The sequence below is a fragment of the Mustela putorius genome, unplaced genomic scaffold (assembly GCF_011764305.1).
Source record: "Mustela putorius furo isolate JIRA1106 unplaced genomic scaffold, ASM1176430v1.1 tig00000135_pilon_pilon_pilon, whole genome shotgun sequence".
In the NCBI taxonomy this organism is placed as follows: domain Eukaryota; kingdom Metazoa; phylum Chordata; class Mammalia; order Carnivora; family Mustelidae; genus Mustela; species Mustela putorius.
In genome coordinates, this window is record NW_025421292.1 from 624,156 (window position 1) to 646,396 (window position 22,241).

Below are 22,241 nucleotides of genomic sequence, written 5' to 3' on the forward strand. Positions count from 1 at the left end.
CTGAGCTTTCACAAAGGAGCAAAGGAAAGTCAATAAAGAAAGGAGATTCTTTTCAACAAATGGTGCTGGAACAACTGGACATCCACATGCAAAAAAATATATATATCTATAGATAAACCTTACATCTCTCATAATGATTAGAATCTAAGCATGTGAAAAGATGTCCTACATCATATGTCATTACAGAATTTGTAATTTAAACATGAGGTACCATGACACACCTGTTAGAACAGTGAAAATCTGAAACTAAATACTGTCAAGGATCTGAAACAACAGGGACTCTAATTCCTTGTTGATAGTCATACACTAGGGTACAGCAATCATACTCCTACGTATTTACACAAATGAGCTGAAAATGTATGTCCACAAATGATTTACACTTGAGTATTTATATCAGCTTTATTCATAATTGCTCCAAACTGGAAGGACCCAAATGTCTTTCACCAGGAGGATACCATACACCAAGTATGGTATATTCTTATGATGAAATATTATTTAACAATAAGACAAAGTGTGCTATCAGGCAATAAAAAGACATGGCAAAACCTTAAATGCATTTTTCTAAGTGAAGGAAACCATTCTAAAAAAGCTACTTATCTGTATAACTTCAACTATCTGACGTTTGGGAAAGGCGAAACTATTGAAAGGGTAAAAAATCAGGGGTTGCCAGAAGTCAGAAAGGGGAGAAGAATACATGGGTGGAGCACAGAACATATTTAGGGGCACGAAACTATTCTGTATGTTACTGTAATGCCATGACATTACTTATTTGTCAAAATCACCATAGAAGGTACAACAAAGAGTGGGTCTAATGTAAATGATGTAATTTAGTTAACAATAATCTATCAAATTGGTTCCTCAATTGTAACAAAAGCACTACTTCAAGACATTACTAGGTGAAATTCCACTAGGGAAGAGTGGATACCTATATAAACTTTTTGTACTTTCTGCACAATTTTTTGACAAACCTAAAACTGCTCTTCAAGTAAAGTCTATTGAAATGTTTAGAAAATAGACTATGGATTTAAACAGACACTTCATGCAGAAGATGCACAAATGGTATACAAGCACAAGAAAAGATGCTTTACTAGTCATTAGAGAAAATCAAGCAAAAATTTAGTGAAATATCACTATAAAATTATTATAAATAATATTAAATAATAAAATAAAAATGAAACAAAAAACAAAAAGGCAAATTGACAGTACCAGGCACTGGTAAGGATGTGGAGCAGCTGGAGCTCTCATATGTTTCTAGTGGAACCTCACAATGGTAAAACTCTTCTGGGAAAAGTCTCACAGTTTCTTACAAAGTTGAAACCACTCTTTACCAGATGACCCAGTAATTCCATTTTTAGGTATTTAGTATAAAAATGTGAAAAATAATGTCCACACAAAAAAGTACATGTGAGTGTTTATAGCAGCTTTATTGATTACAATCCCAAAGTGGAAACAACAAAATGGTATTCAGTGAGTGAAGAGACAAACTGTGGGATATTCATTCAATAGAACACTACTCAGCAAATATTAGAAATGAAGTACTAATGCCTACGTTAACATGGATGAACATCAACAGCCTCATTCTGAATGAAAAGCAATCTCCAAATATAGCATACTATATGATTTTATTTTTGTGACATCTAAAAAATACAAAAGCATAAGGACAGAAATCTGATTTTTTTTTTTTTTTTTTTTTTTGCTGGTAGGGTATTTACAAAAAGTTTGACTATAAGAGAACAACATAAAAGTATGTTTGGGGACAAAGGGATTTGTGTCCTTATCTTGTATCTTGAGTGTAGCAGTGGCCACATGAGTTTCTAAAAATGTTAAAACTCACAGGCTTGTATTGTAAAAAGATAATTTGATCACATGTAAATTAAGAAAATGGTCTCTAAAAATATAAATGGTGATAGGAACAGAAAGGAATATCCATATTTCACAAGAGTGAAGAGAATAAAAAGTGTAAGAATGAATTTCATGAAAAGGAAAAGATAAATTGAGGAAATAAACTAGGAAATACTTGCTTCCCTGTGAATGTCTTACTGATTAGACAACTGACAACACTTCAGTTTTTCATGTATTTGAAACTAATTTTATTTTTCTATATATCATTTTATAAACATAGTTCAAAACCCAAAGATACAAAAGAGTATAAAATAAAAGGTCATTCTCTTTATTCCTACCTTTGTCAGATATTAAAGAAGTTTCAACATTGTTTGGGCAATCACACACATTAGTTGCTTGTGTACATTTATAATAATAAAATGGTTATATTATATGAATGTGCATTTGTTATATATGTATATACATTTTCATTAAACATAGCATAAGCATGCTGCACCATGCCTTTGAGGAGTCATTGATGAAGGAGATAAATGTTAGGGAGAATCAAAGAAAAGGACAAGAAAAAATAATTTATTTCCGATATAGGAGAATTCATGTCATGTCCTCGTACTTCAATCCAGACTGACCTGCAGGTCTTAAGATTCTGCTAATATAGGGGAGGGATCACAGTAAGGGTTATGCTTCAGGCACTGGACAGATGGTCAAATGTTTTGAATCATTGAGCCAAAGCCTGAAAAAAGGCCTAACAGATCCATTAAAGGAACCTTGAGAGAAGGTGTGAATGTGGGATTTATCTGTCATATTGTAGAATGAGATACGTCCATCCTCATATTCTAAGAAAATACACACTCTGGTAGGGTGCTCTCTTACAGTAAGCTGCATTTCTGGAGAAGTGAGTGCCCAGTACTCATCTTTATAAAACCTGATGGCCCAGAAACCATCCTCAGGTTTTATACAAATCCTCCCCTGCCTCATTACATTATTCCTGCATATTCCCAGGTCCCAGGCTCCACTATCTCTGATGTCTACTTCCCAGTAGCACCTCCCTGAGGTGATGACTGGGTGTCCCAGAACACAGGGAAGGGAATTAAATCTCTGTGGGTCCTTAGGTAGATCTTGAGGCTTCTTTCCACAGCTTACACCTCTGTTCTCTTCAGACAAGATGAGTGCAGGATGGGCTGTGGCTGGATCTAGAATAACATTTGCTGCAAAGACAATAATATTCTCTGAAAAACAGAATAATATTCTCTGAAAAGGTTAGAGTGATCCTGGAAACAGAGATAGCTGTGTTAGCCTGAGATATCTTGGGTCTGTGGGAGGTGTATATATTCTCAGTGGAGTTTTTCATCTTCCCTCCAGAAACTTCTCTAGAGACTGAGCTGGAGTGTAAGGAGTAGAGGCCTTCTTAGACGACCAGGGAATAACTCACCAGCCTGGAAAAATTCTTTCCTCCAGTCTGAAAAGAACATAAATATGCATCATCAGCCCTAATATTTGAATTTATTGGCACAAGAGGTAATTTCTTCCCTCTAATACTTATTTTGTTTATTTCCCAAATTTATTCAGTAACTTTTGCTTGACCTAAAGTTTTCACTGCTTATCTTGTTAAATATTCCCATAAGAATTAATTCCTCTAACTTGTATTTTCTTTGATATTGAATAGAGATGTCCCAAGATAATTATCCACTTTTTAAATAGGCAGTGAAGTTACATATTTCCATTCCCTATCCCATTGCATTTAGGTGAGTTTATGTGACTGAGTTATGGTCAATAAAATGTGCACAGCAGAAAACATACCATTTATACTTTTGACAATAAATAGTTCATATGATATTTTTTCATTCTCATTCCCATTGTAACACTTTCCCACTCCTTCCCTAGGTACAAGGCTAAGAGCAAAGACTCTAAAAATGGAGAATACAGGAGATCAGAAGATTCCTGGTTCTCAGAGGTAATATTTTGAAGGGAGTTGCCCAGGAGAGCCATAGAACCAGATATTCTCATATTATCATTTGCAGAAGTGAGGAATACCAAGCCATTTTCTTAACCATGGCAATATAGTTATTTTTACAAAAACCAAAGTTAATTATACTACTCAATGTAGAAAGTACAGTCTAAAGATGAAAATGGTACTTTTAAACAAGAAAATGTGTGGTCTGGTTTAGTGCTTAGGCAATAGAAATGACAAACCAGATAAAGCTGACCACAAAACATCCATAATAAGCAGAGAAAACATTTGCTAAAACTGTTTCCTATGATCATTTGGAAAGCATATCATGTGTTCCTAAACATGCAGATATGAAGGAATGTATTTGAAAAGAGAGCACTCATTGAATCTGTTATTGACATCCTATAGAAAAACCTATTCATTCTCAAAATAATTATTTACTTTTTTTCTGGCATAAATCAAAATAAATAGAAAAACTCCAATAAATGGGCAAGTATTAGAGTTTAAAAAGGTGACCTTTTCTAAACCAAGTATCAGCCCACCAACTGTCTTTGTAAACACAGTATTATTGGAAGATAGCCACACTAATTCATTATGTACTGACTATGGCTCCTTAGTGTACAAGGCACCACTGAGTAATTGTGAGCAGACCATCCAGCCCACAAACCTTAAACTATTTATAATATGGATCTTTACAGAACAAGTATGGCAATCACTTTTCTAGACCACTCCAGAGAAGAGATGAAGTTAAATAGTGTTTTTTTTAGCACAAAGGAAGAGCACAATTTATTTATTGAACAAAGTGACTTAAGGAAAAGAACAAGTTAAAATGATGAATTTTTCATAGTTGCTTCAGGTGGCTTCAAGAAACCAACCATAAAAGGAGATGTATAAGAAAGTAAATCAGATTGGCAAATATGTCTACAGTTATTTTGGATATAATTATCACTAAATGAAGCTAACTGGGAGGAAATATATGAGAGGTCTACGAAACTCAGATAAAAAGTTGTCAAAAATAACATGAAGCAGGGCGCCTGGGTGGCTCAGTGGGTTAAAGCCTCTGCCTTCTGTTCAGGTCATGATCCCGGGGTCCTGGGATCGAACCCCGCATTGGGCTCTCTGCTCAGCAGGAAGTCTGCTTCCTCCTCTCTCTCTCTCTGCCTGCCTCTATGCCTACTTGTGATCTCTGTCAAATAAATAAAATCTTAAAAAAAAAAAAAAAGAACATGAAGCAAAAAGCTTCTGAAATGACTTAATAAATGGCTTGATAAATTCTCTCTCCCAAAGCAACAATAAGACTGGAAAAGTTCTTAAATTGGAACTTTTGAATTCTAGAAATGCACAAAGGCAACTGACAAGGGCACACAGCAAATTGAGATACATTCATGAAAAACTAAAATGATTAATAAAAAATGTCCACAAAAGGATCTTATCTCATTACAGTGGAATCAAGTTGAAAATGAAAACAGGAGCAAATTTTAGAAATAAAGAAAAATTTGGTATTAAACAATATATTTATAAATAATCTGTGGAACAAAAAGGAAATCAAAGGAAAATTTAGAAGCTATTTTGAGTTGAATGAAAATGAAAATATTACATACCAAAATCTACTGGCTGCAGCTAAAAGCAGAGCCTAAAGGGAAATGTAGAGTTTTAAATGTCTTCTATAGAAAAGGAGAATTAAGCCAATTACTAATTAAACCAATAAACTAAGCTGCTCCTTAAACAGACCAAAAAGTAAGTAATAAACTGAGCTTGAAGCAAACAAAAGTAATGAAATTAGAAATCAATGAATAAGGGGCATCTGGATGGTTCTATCGGTTAAGCATCTGCCTTTGGCTCATGTCATTTTCTCAGGGTCCTTGGATGGAGCCATGTTGTGGACTCTCTGCTCAGTGGGGAGTCTGCTTCTCCCTTCTCCTTCTGTTCCCCCTGCCTTAATGCTCTCTCTCTCTTTCTAATAAATAAATAAAATCTTTATAAAAAGATCAATCAATAAAGAAAACCTTAAATTCAATATTTGTGTCAGTCAGTTAAATAAATGTTCCTTCTGGGGCACCTGGGTGGCTCAGTGGGTTAAAGCCTCTGCCTTCGGCTCAGGTCATGATCCCAGGGTCCTGGGATCGAGTCCCGCATCAGGCTCTCTGCTCAGCAGGGAGCCTGCTTCCCTCTCTCTCCCTCTCTGCCAGCCTCTCTGCCTACTTGTGATTTCTGTCTATCAAATAAACAAATTTAAAAATAAATAAATAAATAAATAAATGTTCCTTCTTAGAAAAGTCAGCAAAGTTCAATAATAAGAAGCACAGGCACTTGTTATATTGAGAACCAGGTGTTGTGTGGAAGTTCTGAATCATGAAACTATACACCTGAAACTAATATTACACTGTGTTTGAACTAACTGAAATTAAAAAAATAATAATAAAAACTTAAAAAAAAAGAATAAGAGAAAAAAAATTTAAAGCCACAATAATCACCTTACATACACATGAGGGGGTTTTGCAAGACAGGACATCACTATTAAACTCTCAGAAATTAGAAGGCTAAAATGGGATTTCTATGAAAATCTCTATGCCACTAAATTAGACTTAGATGAAATGCAGTAATTCTTTAAAATACAAATTACTGACAATGACTTAAGAAATAGAAAATCTAGATAGAGCTCTAACAAGTAAGATTTAATATCTTATTTATTAATTTATTACCAATAAATAGTAATATTAATTAATTAATTATTAAATATTAAGTAATAAAACTAATTCATTAATATTTACTAATCTGTTAATTTACTTATTTACTAACTAAAATTTACTAATTTGTTAATATCTTAGTTACTTATTAGTGACACAACTATATTATTATTATTATTTATATTATTATAAATATTATTTATATTATATTATTAATTATATTATTATAAATATATAATATTATATATATTATTAATTATAAACTTTCCACAAAGAAATTCCCAGTTCCAGTTGATTTTACTGGTGTACTTTATCAATATTTTAAAAAATAAACAATATGGGATTGGGAGGGAGACAAACCATAAGTGACTCTTAATCTCACAAAACAAACTGAGGGTTGCTGGGGGGAGGGGGTTTGGGAAAAAGGGGGGTGGGATTATGGAAATTGGGGAGGGTATGTGCTTTGGTGAGTGTTATGAAGTGTGTGAACCTGGTGATTCACAGACCTGTACCCCTGGGGATAAAAATATATGTTTATAAAAAATAAAAAATAAAATAAAAATAAATAAATAAAAATAAAAATAAAATAAAAAATAAAAAAATAAACAATAAACAATAGCAATATTCTACAAAATCCTCTAGAAAATAAAGGGAGGAGAGATATTTCTAAACTTATTCTAGGAGGATAGTATCACACTGATTTCAAAGCCAGAAAAAATATCACAGATATCTTTTATGAATACAAATGCAAAAACTGTCAATAAAAACTAACAAATAGAATATAAAAAGACATACAAAAAAGATTATCGATCACCATCAAGTGGGTTTTGTGCCCAGGATGTAAGATTAGTTTAATGTGTGAACATCAATTAATGTAACAAGCCATACTAATAAAATAATCAACAAAATGACATAATCATCTCAATAGGCACAGAAAAAGCATTTGATAAAATCTAATACCATCATGATAAAAAAAATCAATAAACTAGAAACAGATGGGCAGTTTTCAACCTAATAAAGTGTATCTATGAAAATATACAACAGATGAAATACTTAATAATAAAATAATGTGTTTTTTCACTTCATGGTAGGAATCAAGGATATCTGCTTTTGCTATTTCTATTCAACATTGTAGTGGAGATTCTATGCAGTTAGTTTTTAAAAAATCCAGATTTGAAAAAAGAAGCAAATCTCCTTTTATTCACAGTTGACTCATTATTCCTGAATAAAATCATACAAATGTCCATAAAAGTCTACTAGAACTTGACCAATGAATTCAGTAAGGTTACAGGATTAAAAAAAAATTGACACACAAACTCTAATCATGTCTAAAGTGAAATTAAACTATTCATTCACAATTTCAAAGAATGTCAAATAAGAAGAAATTTAATGAAAAGATGAAAGATTTGTACACTAAAACTACAAAACATTGCTGAGACAACACAGATGATATAAGTAAAAAGAGAAACATTCTATACTCATGAATAGAAAGTCTAACATTAAAATGGCAATTGAAGGTTAAGCATCTGCCTTGGGGCAGGTCATGATCCCAAGGTCCTGGGATTGAGTTCCGCATAGGGCTCCCTGATCTGTTGGGAGTCTGCTTCTGCCTGCAGCTCCCCCTCCTTTTTCATGCTCTCTATCTCGCTGTCACTTACAAATAAATACATAAAAAAATAAGTCTTTAAAATGGCAATTCAACCCAAGGTTACCTACAGATTGAACACAATTCCTAACAGAATTGTCCCAGGATTTTGTTTTTGTTTTTCTTTTTGAAAAATTTTCAAGTAGATTCTAGAATTCATATGGCAATGCAAAGGAATCAAAATAGCCAAGATACATTTTTATAAAGATCAAAATGAGAAGACTTAACATCTTCAAATTTTATCTTCAGTTTGGACTAAAAATAGCAGGGAACCGAACAATCAAAAAAGGAAGCACATCTAAAGCATGAGAGTCCAACATTCATCAGTGTTTCTTCTTCAGTTCAAACTAAAAATAGCAGAGAACTTAACAATTGAAAAAGAAAACATCTTCAAATTTCAAAACATAATATAAAATGATAGTAATGAAGAGAATGGCATGAAGACAGACAAATAGATCAGTAGAACAAAAGTTTAAATCCATTAATAAACTTGTGATCAATTGATATTTTCAAAAGAACCAAGGCAATTCAAGGGGGAAAGGTATAGTCTTTTCAAGAGTTGGTGTTGGCACATCAGATATCCACATGCAAAAAGATGTATTGGGATGTTTCCCTCACGCAATACAAAATATGTACTCAAAAAGTGTCATATACCTAAAGGCAAGAGCTAAAGCCATAAGACTTCCAGTAGAAAAAAATGGAGAAAAAATATCTGAAACCTCAAATTATGCAAGGTCTTCTGAAATGTGAAGCCAAAAGCTTGAGAAAAAATAAACTGACATGTTGGATCTTATCAAAATAAAATCTTAAGCATTTCAAAATACACCAATAGGAAAATGAAAGGGTGATATATTCTTCTAGTGAGCACATAACCACCAAATGCTTCTTTAAAATTAAATAATCTTTGGGAGGGAAGCAAGATGGTGGAGGAGTAGCAGACTGAAAAACCATTAGGGCCAAGGAATTAAGCTAGATTGTTATCAAATGAGTCTGAACACCTACAAATTCAACAGGAGATAGAGGAGAAGAAAAGCAGCAATTCTAGGAACAGAAAATTGACCACTTTCTGGAAGGTACGATGTGTGGAGAAGTGAATCTGAAGTGACAAGAAGATAGAATGCAGGGGGAGGGACTAGCTCCTGGAAAGCAGTGGAGAAGTGGAGCAAAAAAATCAGAACTTTTAGAAGTCTGTCCCGTTGAGGGATATTGTTCCAGAGGCTAAGCAGTAGTTGAGCCCTCAAGGGGACAATGTGGTCTCAGGACCCACAGGATCACAGAAAGACTGGGGCTGTCTGAGTGTGGCAAGCTGCCAGGTATCATAGAGGGAAAGCTGGCTACAGAGATAGAGCAAAGGAGTGAGCTCTCAGTTTGGGTTACCTTAAACTGTGATCCAAGGCATAGTCAGGCCACTGTTTTTCAAGCAGGGACCCCCCACAAGTGACAGATCTGAAGAGACTCCATCCTTCCTCCTCTGGGAGGACTGGTGCAGGAGCACGAGGCAGTTATCTGCTGGGTTTGGAGATACCAAATGGGGCTGTGCACCAGAGATAGAAACACCTGGTCACAGGATGTGTGAGTATGGAATGCAGCCAGGGACCAGGGAGATGGGAGGGATTGATCACTTTTTTCTGAGGGTGCACTGAGGAGTGGGGCCCTGAGCTCTCTGCTCTGACAGGCCAGAGACTGGGAGGCTGCAATTTTCATTCCCATCCTCCAAAGCTCTACAGAAAGTGGTCAGGGAACAAAAGCTACCAAGAGTGAAGCTGAGTAGATTACTTAGCCTGGCCCCTGGGACGTGCAAATTTGCCTCAGACAAAGACATTTGAGAATCACTGCAACAGCCCCCACCCCCTCCAGAAGATCAGCAATATCATCCAGGCAAGACCAAATTCACTGATCAAGGAAAGCTGCAGAACCAGAGCTAGGGGAAAGCAACACAAAGAATTCATGGCTTTTTTCCCCAGTGTCTTTAGTCTTGCAAAGTTAAATGTTTTTAATTTTATTTTTTTCTAATCCTATTTTTTTAACTTTTCCTCTTTCCTCTTCTAATGTTTTTAAATTATTTTATCTTAACAATACCTTTTTTAAAAATCTTTTTAAATTTTCGTTGTTATGGTCATATTTTATCCCTTCACTCTATTTAACCTTATTTTTTGTATACATATAGTTTTTTTTTCTTTAAAATGTTGGGATACAATTTCTTCTAATAGATCAAAATATACCCTAAATCTAGCACATGGCTTTGTTCTAGTCTCCAGCCATATCACATTCTCTCTCTCTCTCTCTCTCTCTCTCTCGTTTTTTTCCCAATTAACTTATCTTATCAATTTCTTTTTTAGAATCATCTTTTACTTTTTACCTTTACAGGCATATTGCATCCCTTCATCATGTTTACCCTTATTTGTGTGTGTGTGTGTGTGTGTGTGTGTGTGTATACACATATGTTTTTCTTTCTTTAAAATTTTGGGAGGTAGTTTCTTCTAAGAGCCAGAATACACCCCAAATCAAATGGGTGCTGTGCTCTATTCACCAGTCTAATATATATTTTTATTTCTTATTTTTTAATTTTTATTTTTCCTCCCCCCCCCCCCCCCGGTTTTGGGACACTTCTAACTTGGTCAGTGTATATTTTTCCGGGATCTTTGCCACCCTTTTAGTATTTTATTCTCTTGCTCATATATTCTTATCTGTATTAAATGACAAAGTGGAAAAACTCACCAGCCACCCCCCCCCCCAAAAAAAAAGAATAAGAGGCAATGCTGATGGCTAGGGACCTAATTAACATGGATATCGGTAATATGTCAGAACTAGAGTTCAGAAAGATGATTATCAAGGTGCAATCTGGGCTCAAAAAAGGCATGGAACATATTAGAGAATCCCTTTCTGAAGAAATTTCTGAAGAAATTAAATCACTTTCTGGAGAAATAAAAGAACTACAATCTAACTAAGTTGAAATTTAAAAAAGCTATTAATGAGGTCCAATAAATAATGGAGGTTCTTACTGCTAGGATAAATGAGGCAGAAGAGAGAATTAGTGATATTGAAGACCAAATAATGGAGAATAAAGAAGCTGAACAAAAAAAAGAGAGAGAGAGACAATTATTGGACAATGAGGGGAGAATTTGAGAGATAAGTGACATCATAAGGGAAAACAATATTAGAATAATTGGGATCTCAGAAGAAAAAAGAGAGAGGGGGGCAGAAGGTGTATTGGAGCAAATTATTGTAGAGAATTTTCCCAATATGGCAAAGGGAACAAGCATCAAAACCCAGGAGGCGCAGAGAACCCCCCCTCAAAATCAATAAAAATAGGTTAACCCCATCATCTAATAGTAAAACTTACAATTCTTAGTGACAAAGAGAAAATCCTGAAAGCAGCTCGGGAACTCTGAAACATACACTGGTAGAAATATTAGATTGGCAGCAGACTTATCCACAGAGACCTTGCAGGCCAGAAAGAACTGGCATGATATATTCAGAGCACTAAATGAGAAAAATATGCAGACAGAATATTATATCCAGCTAGGCTATCATTGAAAATAGAAGTAGAGGGCGCCTGGGTGGCTCAGTGGATTAAGCCGCTGCCTTCGGCTCAGGTCATGATTTCAGGGTCCTGGGATCGAGTCCCGCATCGGGCTCTCTGCTTGGCAGGGAGCCTGCTTCCCCCCCTCTCTCTCTCTGTCTGCCTCTCTGTCTACTGTGATCTCTCTCTGTCAAATAAATAAATAAAATCTTAAAAAAAAAAAAAAAAGAAAATAGAAGTAGAGATAAAAAGCTTCCAGAGCAAACAAAAACTAAAAGAATTTGAGAACACCAAATTAGCCCCACAGGGAATATTGAAAGAGTTCCTCTAAGCCAAGAGAGAGTCTAAAAGTAATAGAAGTGAAAGGAACGGAGACAATATGCAGTAACAGTCACCTTACAGGCAATACAGTGACACTAAATTAATATCTTTCAGTAGTTACCCTGAATGTAAATGGGCTAAATGCCCCAATCAAAAGACACAGGGTATCAGAATGGATACAAAAAAGCAAGACCCATTGATATTCTGTCTACAAGAAACTCATTTTAGATCCAAAGGCACCTCCAGATTTACAGTGAAGGGGTAGAAAACAACTTACCATGCTAAAGGATATCAAAAGAAAGCTGGAGCAGCAATCCTTATATCAGACAAATAAAAGATGAGGAAGGACACTATATCATACTCAAAGGGTCTGTTCAACAAGAAGAGCTAGCAATTTTAAATATGTCTGCCCCTAACAAGGGAGCAGCCATTTATATAAATCAATTAATAACAAAATTAAAGAAACACATCAACACTAATACAATAATAGTAGGGGACTTTAACCCCCCCCTCACTGAAATGGACAGATCATACAAGCTAAAGATCAACAAGGAAATAACGGCTTTAAATGATAACAGTGGACCAGATGGACATCACAGATGTATTCAGATCATTCTATCCCAAAGCAACAGAATACACATTCTTCTCTAGTACACATGGAACATTCTCCAGAATAGATCACATCCTGGTTCACAAATCAGGTATCAACCAGTACCAAAAGATTGGGATTATTCCCTGCATATTTTCAGACCACAGTGCTCTGAAGCTAGAACTCAATTGCAAGAGGAAAGTTGGAAAGAACTCAAATACATAGAGGCTAAAGAGCATCCTACTAAAGAATGAATGGGTCAACCATGAAATTAAAAAATAATTTAAAAATCATGGAAACAAATGATAATGAAAACACAACTGTTCAAAATCTTTGGGACACAGCAAAGGTGGTCCTGAGAGGAAAGTATATACCAATAGAAGCCTTTCTCAAGAAACAAGTATGGTCTCAAGTACACAACCTAAACCTACACCTAAAGGAGCTGGAGAAAGAGCAGCAAAGAAAGCCTAAACCCAGCAGGAGAAGAGAAATCATAAAGATCAGAGCATAAACCAATGAAATAAAAATCAAAAGAACAGTAGAACAAATCAATGAAACTAGGAGCAGTAGGTTCTTTGAAAGAATTAATAAGATTGATAAAACCCTGGCCAGACTTATCAAAAAAAAAAAAAAAAAGGGAAATGACCAAAATAAATAAATAAATAAATAAAATAATGAGTGGAAGAGGATTGATCATGACCAACACCAAAGAAATACAAACAATTATAAGAACATATTATGAGCAACTATACGTCACATATTTGACAATGTGGAAGAAATAGACATATTCTTAGAGTGATATAAACTACCAAAACTGAACCAGGAAGAAATAGAAAACCTGAACAGTCCCATAAACAGTATGGAGACTGAGGCAGTCATCAAAAATCTCCCAACTAATAAGAGCCCAGGGCCAGACAACTGCCCAGAAGAAGCAAACGTTTAAAGAAGAATTAATACCTATTCTCCTGAAATTGTTCCAAAAAACAGAAATGGAAGGAAAACGTCTAAACCCCTTTTATGAAGCTAGAATTACCTTGGTCCCAAAACCAAACAAAGACCCCCAACAAAAAGGAGAATTACAGACCAATATCCTTGATGAACACAGATGCAAAAATTCTCACCAAAATACTAGCCAATAGGATCCAACAGTACATTAAAAGGATTATTCACTACAACCAAGTGGGATTTATTTCTGGGCTGCAAGGTTGTTTCAACATCCACAAATCAATGTGATACAATACATTAATAAAAGAAGAACAAGAACCATATGTATTCTTAGTAGATTGTAAAAAAGCATTGACAAAGTACAGTATCCTTTCATGATCAAAAGTCTTCAGGGGGGCTTGGGGGCTCAGTTGTTGTGTCTGCCTTCAGCTCAGTCCATGATCCCAGGGTCCTGGTATCAAGCCCCACATTGGGCTCCCTGCTTGGCAGGAAGCCTGCTTCTCCCTCTCTTACTCACCCTGCTTGTGTTCCCTCTCTCTCTGTGTCTCTCTAACAAATAAATAAAGTCTTTTAAAAACAAAACAAAACAAAAAAACAAAAAACCTCTTCGAAGTGTAGGGATAGAGGGTACATACCTCAATATCATCAAAGCCATCTATGAAAAACCCACAGCGAATATCATTCTCAATGGAGAAAAACAGAGCTTTTCCCCTAAGGTCAGGAACACGGAAGGCATGTCCACTATCACCAGTGCTATTCAACATAGTACTAAAAGTCTGAGCCTCGGCAATCAGACAACAAAAGGAAATAAAAGCCATCCGAATCAGCAAAGAAGTCAAACTCTCACTCTTTGCAGATGATATGATACTTTATGTGGATATCCCAAAAAACTCCACTCCAAAATTGCTAGAACTCATACAGAAATTTGGTAAAGTGTCAGGGTATAAAATCAATGCACAGAAATCAGTTGCATTTCTATAAACAATGGCAAGACAGAAGAAAGAAAAATTAAGGAGCCAATCCCATTTATAATTGCACCCAAACCATAAGTTACCTAGGAATAAACCTAACCAAAGAGGCAAAAGATCTGTACTCAGAAAAATATAAAGTACTTGTGAAAGAAATTGAGGAAGACACACAAGATGGAAAAACTTTCCACACTCTTGGATTGGAAGAACAAATATTGTAAAAATGTCTACACTACTGAGAGCAAGCTACACATTTAATGCAATCCCTATGAAAATACCATCCCTTTTTTCCAAAGAAATGGAACAAATAATCCTAAAATTTGTATGGAACCAGAAAAGACCCTAAATAGCTAGAGGAATGTTGAAAAAGAAAGCTAAAGTTAGTGGCATCACAATTCCAGACTCCAAGCTTTATTAAAAAGCTGTCATCAGCAGGACAATATGGTACTAGCACAAAAAAAGACACATAGATCATTGGAACAGAATAGAGAGCCCTGAAATGGACCCCCAACTCTATGGCCAACTAATCTTCGACAAAGTAGGAAAGAATGTCCAATGGAAAAAAGACAGTCTCTTCAACAAATGGTGTTGAGAAAATTGGACAGCTACATGCAGAAGAATGAAACTGGACGATTTCCTTACACCACACACCAAAATAGACTTCAAATGGATGAAAGACCTCAATGTGTGATAGGAATCCATCAAAATCCTTGAGGAGAACATAGTCAACAACCTCTTCAACCTCCGCCACAGCAACTTCTTCCTAGAAACATCACAAGAAGCAAGGACAAAAATTAACTATTGGGACTTCATTAAGATCAAAAGCTTTTGCACAGCAAACAGTCCACAAAACCAAAAGACAACTGATAGAATGGGAGAAGATATTTGAAAATGACATAATGGATAAAGGGCTAGTATCCAAAATCTATATAGATTTATCAAACTCAACACTGAAAGAACAAATAATCCAATCAAGAAATGGGCAGAAGACGTGAACAGATATTTCTGCAAAGAAGACATCCAGATGGCGAACAGACACATGAAAAAGTGCTCCACATCACTCAGCATCAGGAAAATACAAATCAAAACCACAATGAGATATCACCGCACACCAGTCAGAATGGCTAAAATTAACAAGTCTTGAAATGACAGATGTTAGTGAGGATGCAGAGAAAGAGTAACCCTCCTACACTGTTGGTGGGAATGCAAGTGGTGCAGCCACTCCACAACATGAAGATTCCTCAAAAAGTTGAAAATAGAGCTACCCTAAGACTCAGCAATCACACTACTGGTTATTTACCCTAAAAGTACATATGTAGCGATCCAGAGGGGCATATGCACCCAAATGTTTATAACACCAATGTCCACAATAGCCAAACTATGGAAAGAACCAAGATGTCCACCTAATGGATAAGTGGTGTGTATACACACACACACACACACAGAGAGAGAGAGAGAGAGAGAGAGAGAGAGAAATACTATGCAGCCATAAAAAATGAAACTTTGCCATTTGCAATGATGTGGATGGAACCAGAGGGTATTATTCTGAATGAAGTAAGTCAATCAGAGAAAGACAATTATCATATGAACTCTCTGATATGAGGAACTTGAGAGGCAGATTGGAGGCTTGGGAGTAGGGAAGGAATAAATGGAAACAAGATGGGATCAGGAGGAAGACAAACCATAAGAGACTCTTACTCTCACAAACAAACTGAGGGTTGCTGGGGGTTGGGCAGGTAGGGAGAGTGTGGTTGGGTTATAGACATTGGGGAAGGTATGTAGTATGATGAGTGCTGTGAAATATGTAAGCCTGATGATTCACAGACCTGTACCTTGGGGCAAATAATACATTATATGTTAATCAAAATAATTTTTGAAAAGAAAATGAAAGGACAATACAAAAACTAGAAAAAAATTATGTTCAAACAATTTATCTGATAAAATATTTGTATCCAAATTAAAAAGATTTCTTAAAAATCAAAAATGGAGTGACAAATATTCCAATTGAAAAATGGCAAAATAGGGTGCCTGGGTAGCATAATTGTTTAAGCCTCTGCTTATGTCATGATCCCAGGGTCCTAAGATGGAGCCCCTTGTCAGGATTCCTGCTCAGTGGAGAATGTGTTTCTTCCTCTACTCTGCCCTTCCCTTCCCTGCTCATGCACACTTGCTCACTCTCTCTCATTTGCTCTCTCTTTCAAATAAATAAATAAATTCTATTTACAAAATAAAAATTAAATTTAAAATGGCAAAATAATAAATAGATATTTCATCAAGGAAGGAATACAAAGGCTATAAACCACATCAAATAATATTCAACATCATTTTACATTAGAGAAAGTCAAACCAATACCACAAAAAGATACACTTCACATCCACTAAGAAGACCATAATGAGAATTACAGATAATAATAAATGCGGTAATGTATTGTTGTCTAAAAGGTAAAATGGTACAGACACTTTGGTTAACAGTTTGACAATTTCATTTCATGTTAAACATAAATTTATCATATGATTTAGAATTCCCACTCCTAATTTATAACCAAGAAAAAGTAAAACATATTTTTTTAAGATTTTTTTTTTAATTTATTTGACAGAGAGAGGTCACAAGTAGGCATAGAGGCAGGCAGAGAGAGAGAGAGAGAGAGAGAGGGGAGGAAGCAGGCTCCCTGCTGAGCAGAGAGCCCGATGCGGGACTCGATCCCAGGACCCTGAGATCATGACCTGAGCCGAAGGCAGCGGCTTAACCCACTGAGCCACCCAGGCGCCCAGTAAAACATATTTTTGACCAAAGATGTGTATGTGAATGTTCCTAGCAGAATTGTTCATAAGGCTTCAAATGTGGAAACTGGTGCATTCACTCTGGAAAACAGTCTGGAGTTTCCTCAAAAAGTTAAAAAGAGAACTACCCTATGATCCAGTAATTTTGCTACTAAATATTTAACTAAAGTTAAAAAAATATATTGGTTTGAAGGGACACATGCATACCGATGTTTATAGCAGCATTATTTACAATAGCTTAATTATGGAAAGAGCCCATATGTTCATTGACTGTTGAATGGACAGAAATTGTGGGGGGTGTGTGTGTGTATATGTGTATATATATATATATACACACACAAAAATGTATACATATATATACATTTATGTATGTATATATGTAAAAATGTATACATATATGTATGCATATATGTATACATATATACATATACATATATATGTATACAAAATGTTATACATATTTGTATATACAAAAATGTATACATATATACACATTATATATACATACATATATGTATATATGTATACATTTTTGTATATATGAATATATAAATATATATACACACATATATATAATGAAATATTACTCAACCATAAGAAAGAATAAAATATTATCATTTTATAACAACTTGGATGGAGCTAGAGTGTCAGTGAGGTCAGTCAGTCAGAGAAAGACAAATACCGGAACTCTCTCATATGTGGAATTTAACAAATGAAAGAGATGAACATAGGGTAACAAAAAAGAGAGAAAGAGAAACCATAAAACAGGCTCTTAATGACAAAGAACAAACAGGATTTCTGGAGGGGAGGTGGGTTCAGGGAAAGGGCTAAATGTGTGATCGGTGATAAGGAGGGCAATTGCTGTGGTGAGCCTGGGGTGTTATATGTGAATAAATCACTAAATTCTATTTCTGAAACTAATATTACACTGTGTGTTTACTAAGTATAATTTAAATTAAAACTTAAAACTATAAAATAAAGTGGAAGTATTCTAAAAACCTATTATCTAGGGTATAAATAAGCATAATGTGGCATATCCTTACAATGGAATACTATCTGGCAATATAAAAGAACAAAGTACTAAAACATGCTAAAAGGAGAGTCTCAAAAACATGTTAAATGGGAAAAAAAAAGAAAGACCATTTATTACATGATCCCAATCATACATGTCCAAAAGGCAAAGCTATAAGAGAGAGTAAGTAGACTAGGGATTGCCTGAGCCTGGGAAAGGACTGGCAGAAAATGGAAACAAAAGATCTTTCCAGGTGATAGAAATCTTCTAAAACTGGATCTGATGATTGTTGCCCAACTGTGTAAATGTATTAACAAATCGTTGAATTGATTTTCAAAACATGAGTGAACACGTAATTAGATGTATGGTATATGAATTATATCCAATAACATTTTCTCAAAAAAGAAAATGAACTTAAAGTAAAGCATACTGTAAGCATGAAAGATGCAAAGCATATTTTGAAATAAATCTGCACGAGCCAGAAGAGTGCTTTGCCACTATGCACTTGAAGTGGGGGATAGCCAAGGGCTATTGAGGAAAACTGGAAGCAAGTTACATCTCAAGAGCAGAACAAGGATCTACATAATCAGGAAAACACTTCCACCCTCAGAATAGGGGGCCTTCACAGAATCCCTGGTGGAAATTCTTACTGCTGTTGGTAAATGATGATTATGGTGCTTTCTCCTTCCTTATTCCAAACATAAATTGTTATCCATGTTTTATTGCATTGTCTAAGTATGGAATAAAGGGTGCAGACAACTCCTGTCTATGAGTACACAGATTTCAATATCCAGAAGAGTTACATCTACTGACAGAAGACAAATGGGCATCTCCTAGAGATCTTGGCCTTAAAGTTAGTTGCAATGACTCCATGGACCCTTGGTTTCTCTTTTTGAAAAAGACCAAGTTAGATAGATACAGGAAAAGAAGCATTAAGTTGATCTTTGGTTACCTGAAAGTCAGCTTGTTGTAGAGATGGCAAAACTCTAACAATACTCATTGCTTTTCTGTTTTCTGGGAAAACAGCTAAACCACCTTTCCCAGCTCCCTTTATGCCTAGGTGAAACCACATGAAAGAACTGGCCTATGTAGGTGTACATGATCAATACCCTCTCAACCTCTGCCACAAAACACTATAGATTTTGGTGATCTTCACATTTCTTTTTCTCAAAAAATTGTGACTGTCTTTGAAGGACATCAAGAATATTGGAAAGTTACACAGTGAAAGAGTCTAGGTCTAAGTCTTTGCTTAGAGGGCATCTTCCAAGTAGATCTTCTTAACCAGGAGTATTTGTATGACACATTAAAGATACACTCTAGCTTGATAAACTGTTTCATGTTTTGATGTTTATTTGAAAGAGTAGCTAGGATTAATTCACAAAAATATAAAACTTCCTTTAATTGTGATAAAGGAAAAAGGAAATTTATTAAATTGACAAGATACTATTTTTATTTCTTAGTATCTTCTTTAGTTAACTTGTAAGTGTCCCACGAGACACAGGCTGGAAAAAGATGGAAAGAAAAGTAATTTATATTTCTTGGTAAGTTTTCTATGGAACAGAAGTTATGTACAATACTTTTTTTTCCTCTGTCATGTGGTAGTTGGTAGCATGGAATCTTGCAGAATTGGGGAGCTTAGCTACATATCTTAGATGCAGTGAAAATGATCATGGTTAGGATAATGTACTCACCAGGGTACAATGATGCATTCTGCCAGTCTGCAGGTGAACAAAATGATGAAATATTATTACTCTCTCCTGGTCCTTCTTATATCTTTTCCTCTCCTCATCACTGACATTCTCTAAGCATTCAGTGACATATTTATCTGTCTGTTGCTTTTCTTCCTCACAAGCATGTGACCATTCCATTCTTAAACTAGAAAATGGTTGAGTTGTGTATGTGTGTGGAAAAATATAAAGTCAGAAAAAAAGGCAAACTAAAAACAATAAAAAGAAGAAAGGAAATAAGGGAGATAGAAAATGAAGAAGTAATGATAGGAAGGTGAGTAGTTTGAGATAAAGATAGATAAGAAGGATGGGAAAATGGAAGGAAAGAAGAGAGGTGAAGGAAGAAGAAAAGGAAGGAATTAGGAACAACAGAGTGAAGGAATAAAGAATTGAGAAAGTGAGATGAAGTGAAAGGAATATTCCAAATTAGGGAAAAATAAGTTAACTAACTACAGATTCTCTTTCATTTATGCTCCTACACAGTGAATACAGGCAATGGTATAATATGCCTGACTCTCTGGGAACAGAGTTTAGAGCTGAGTTAGGAGTCTTATTATTTATGGAATTTAAGAACTGCCATGAAAGAACTTCTGAGCTACTTACCATTCCTAAATTGGGCTCTTCTCTGATCTGAAAGGAAAAGTACACAGAAGACTGAGACTCTTGAGGAGGTAAAAATGCAAATAAAGACATGCATTCTTTGATAATCTAATTATCACTATAATATTAGTCAAGCCATTATTCCTTATAAATTATTTCTTACAGATATAATAAAGATGACTCACATGATTTTTAGGACTTAATCAAGGTAAACAGGTAAATCATTCCTAGCATGATAACTACAATATAGAGAGGCTATAGGAAAATTAAAAGACACTCAAAATTAAAGAGGTAAAGAAACAGGATAAAGTGAAGCATGGGATTTCCACAATATATCTTGCAAATATTTCAACTATTGGAATACAATTACCAATTTCCTTTTGCAATTCTCCTGAAATACAAAAGTGAAAACACTATTTTAGTATCACAGAGAAAAGAAAAATTAAAGTTCCTTAAATGAATAACATGTGAAATAAGTTACTTTAATTAAAGATTTTTAAAAAGCCCTCACTTCTTTAGAACACTTACCAGAAACAAAAAATACAAAAATATATCACATGCTTACATGGATAAATTATTTTACATTTGAAATTCAAGAGAAAATTCACCAAGTCCACAGTGATACATTGTTTTTGAAGTCGTTTAGAATGCTGATACTAATAAATATCATCACCTGCAATGTGATACTATCCATCATCTGTGCGGTATTTATTCAATGCATTCACTGAGATAGGTATTATTTAATGGTTTTATATAATTACCCAATTGAATGCTAGCAAAATAATGGGGAAGTAGTATTCCTCTGTTTACAGAATAAAGGTCTGAGAATCAAAGGGGTGAACAACATTGTGAAGTTTCTGTTGGTAAATGAACAGATCAAAGATTTAAATCTAAGTAAGTTAAACTGCAAATTAAAGACTCAATCACTACGCCATAATCCTCCACTTTTAGTCCAGCCAGCTGATGCTTCAGTCAAAAGGTAGAGTAGTAGTGTTGGTTCTGCATAAGGAACAACCTATTGCACATTTCTTTGATAAAATAGTGTCATAGTTAGAAGAGTTTCAGTTTTGCTTAGAATCAGGTTGTAGGCACAGCAAGCATGGTGAGAGCTCTTTCAAATATATTGTCAGATTATATTTGACTTATTTCAGAGCCACTAGAAGAAGTTATTGCTAATGTCATGGAGACAGCTGAAAAATAATACATTAAATTAAGACAAGGGTGAATGAGAGAAGTGGGTTAACTAATGGGAGAATAAGAAAGAAAGAAACAGGAAGGGAAATAGTAATATAATAAACACGAATGAAAATCATGAGAGAAATTATACAGAGAAAGTAGGGGGAATAGAAAAGGAAAAAGCAGCAAAAATCCATATAGGAAGATCATATCTTGAAAATAAGTTATTAAATTTTACCATTTTTTCCCCTGAGTTCACCTAAAAATAAAACAGAGCAATATGAAAACCACTATGACATAGACAAAAGGAATATCATATTTTGTAAATAGTCATTAAATTTTACCATTTTCTTTTCTAGGTTCATCTGAAAATAAAACAGAGTAATATGAAAATTAGTATGACATAGACAATAGGAATATCATATTTTGTAAATAGTCATTACATTTTACCATTTTCTTTCCTAGGTTCACCTGAAA

The 22,241-nt window shown here is 34.9% G+C and overlaps 1 protein-coding gene across 1 annotated transcript; it reads right to left on the reverse strand.

Annotated features, from left to right (window-relative positions):
* Positions 1-2,149: 2,149 nt before the first annotated feature.
* On the reverse strand, positions 2,150-22,187 carry LOC123390652 (butyrophilin subfamily 1 member A1-like). The gene is made up of 8 exons (XM_045074845.1): positions 22,174-22,187; positions 22,109-22,122; positions 22,003-22,023; positions 20,959-20,979; positions 20,592-20,618; positions 19,953-19,979; positions 3,272-3,298; positions 2,150-3,047 (listed from the first exon to the last, which is right to left on the reverse strand). The coding sequence occupies exons 1-8, from the start codon at positions 22,185-22,187 to the stop codon at positions 2,518-2,520; spliced, it is 681 nt and encodes a 226-aa protein (XP_044930780.1). The 3' UTR covers positions 2,150-2,517.
* Between the last annotated feature and the right edge of the window lie 54 nt (positions 22,188-22,241).

Excerpts from the sequence above, each read along its gene's own strand:
- LOC123390652 (XM_045074845.1), bottom strand. Across the intron at positions 20,619-20,958 it reads AGAATTGCAAAAGGAAATTG|ATCAGAGAAGAGCCCAATTT; the intron begins GTAATTGTATTC and ends TTTTCCTTTCAG. Across the intron at positions 19,980-20,591 it reads AAGAGCCCAATTTAGGAATG|ACTGGCAGAATGCATCATTG; the intron begins GTAAGTAGCTCA and ends GTTCACCTGCAG.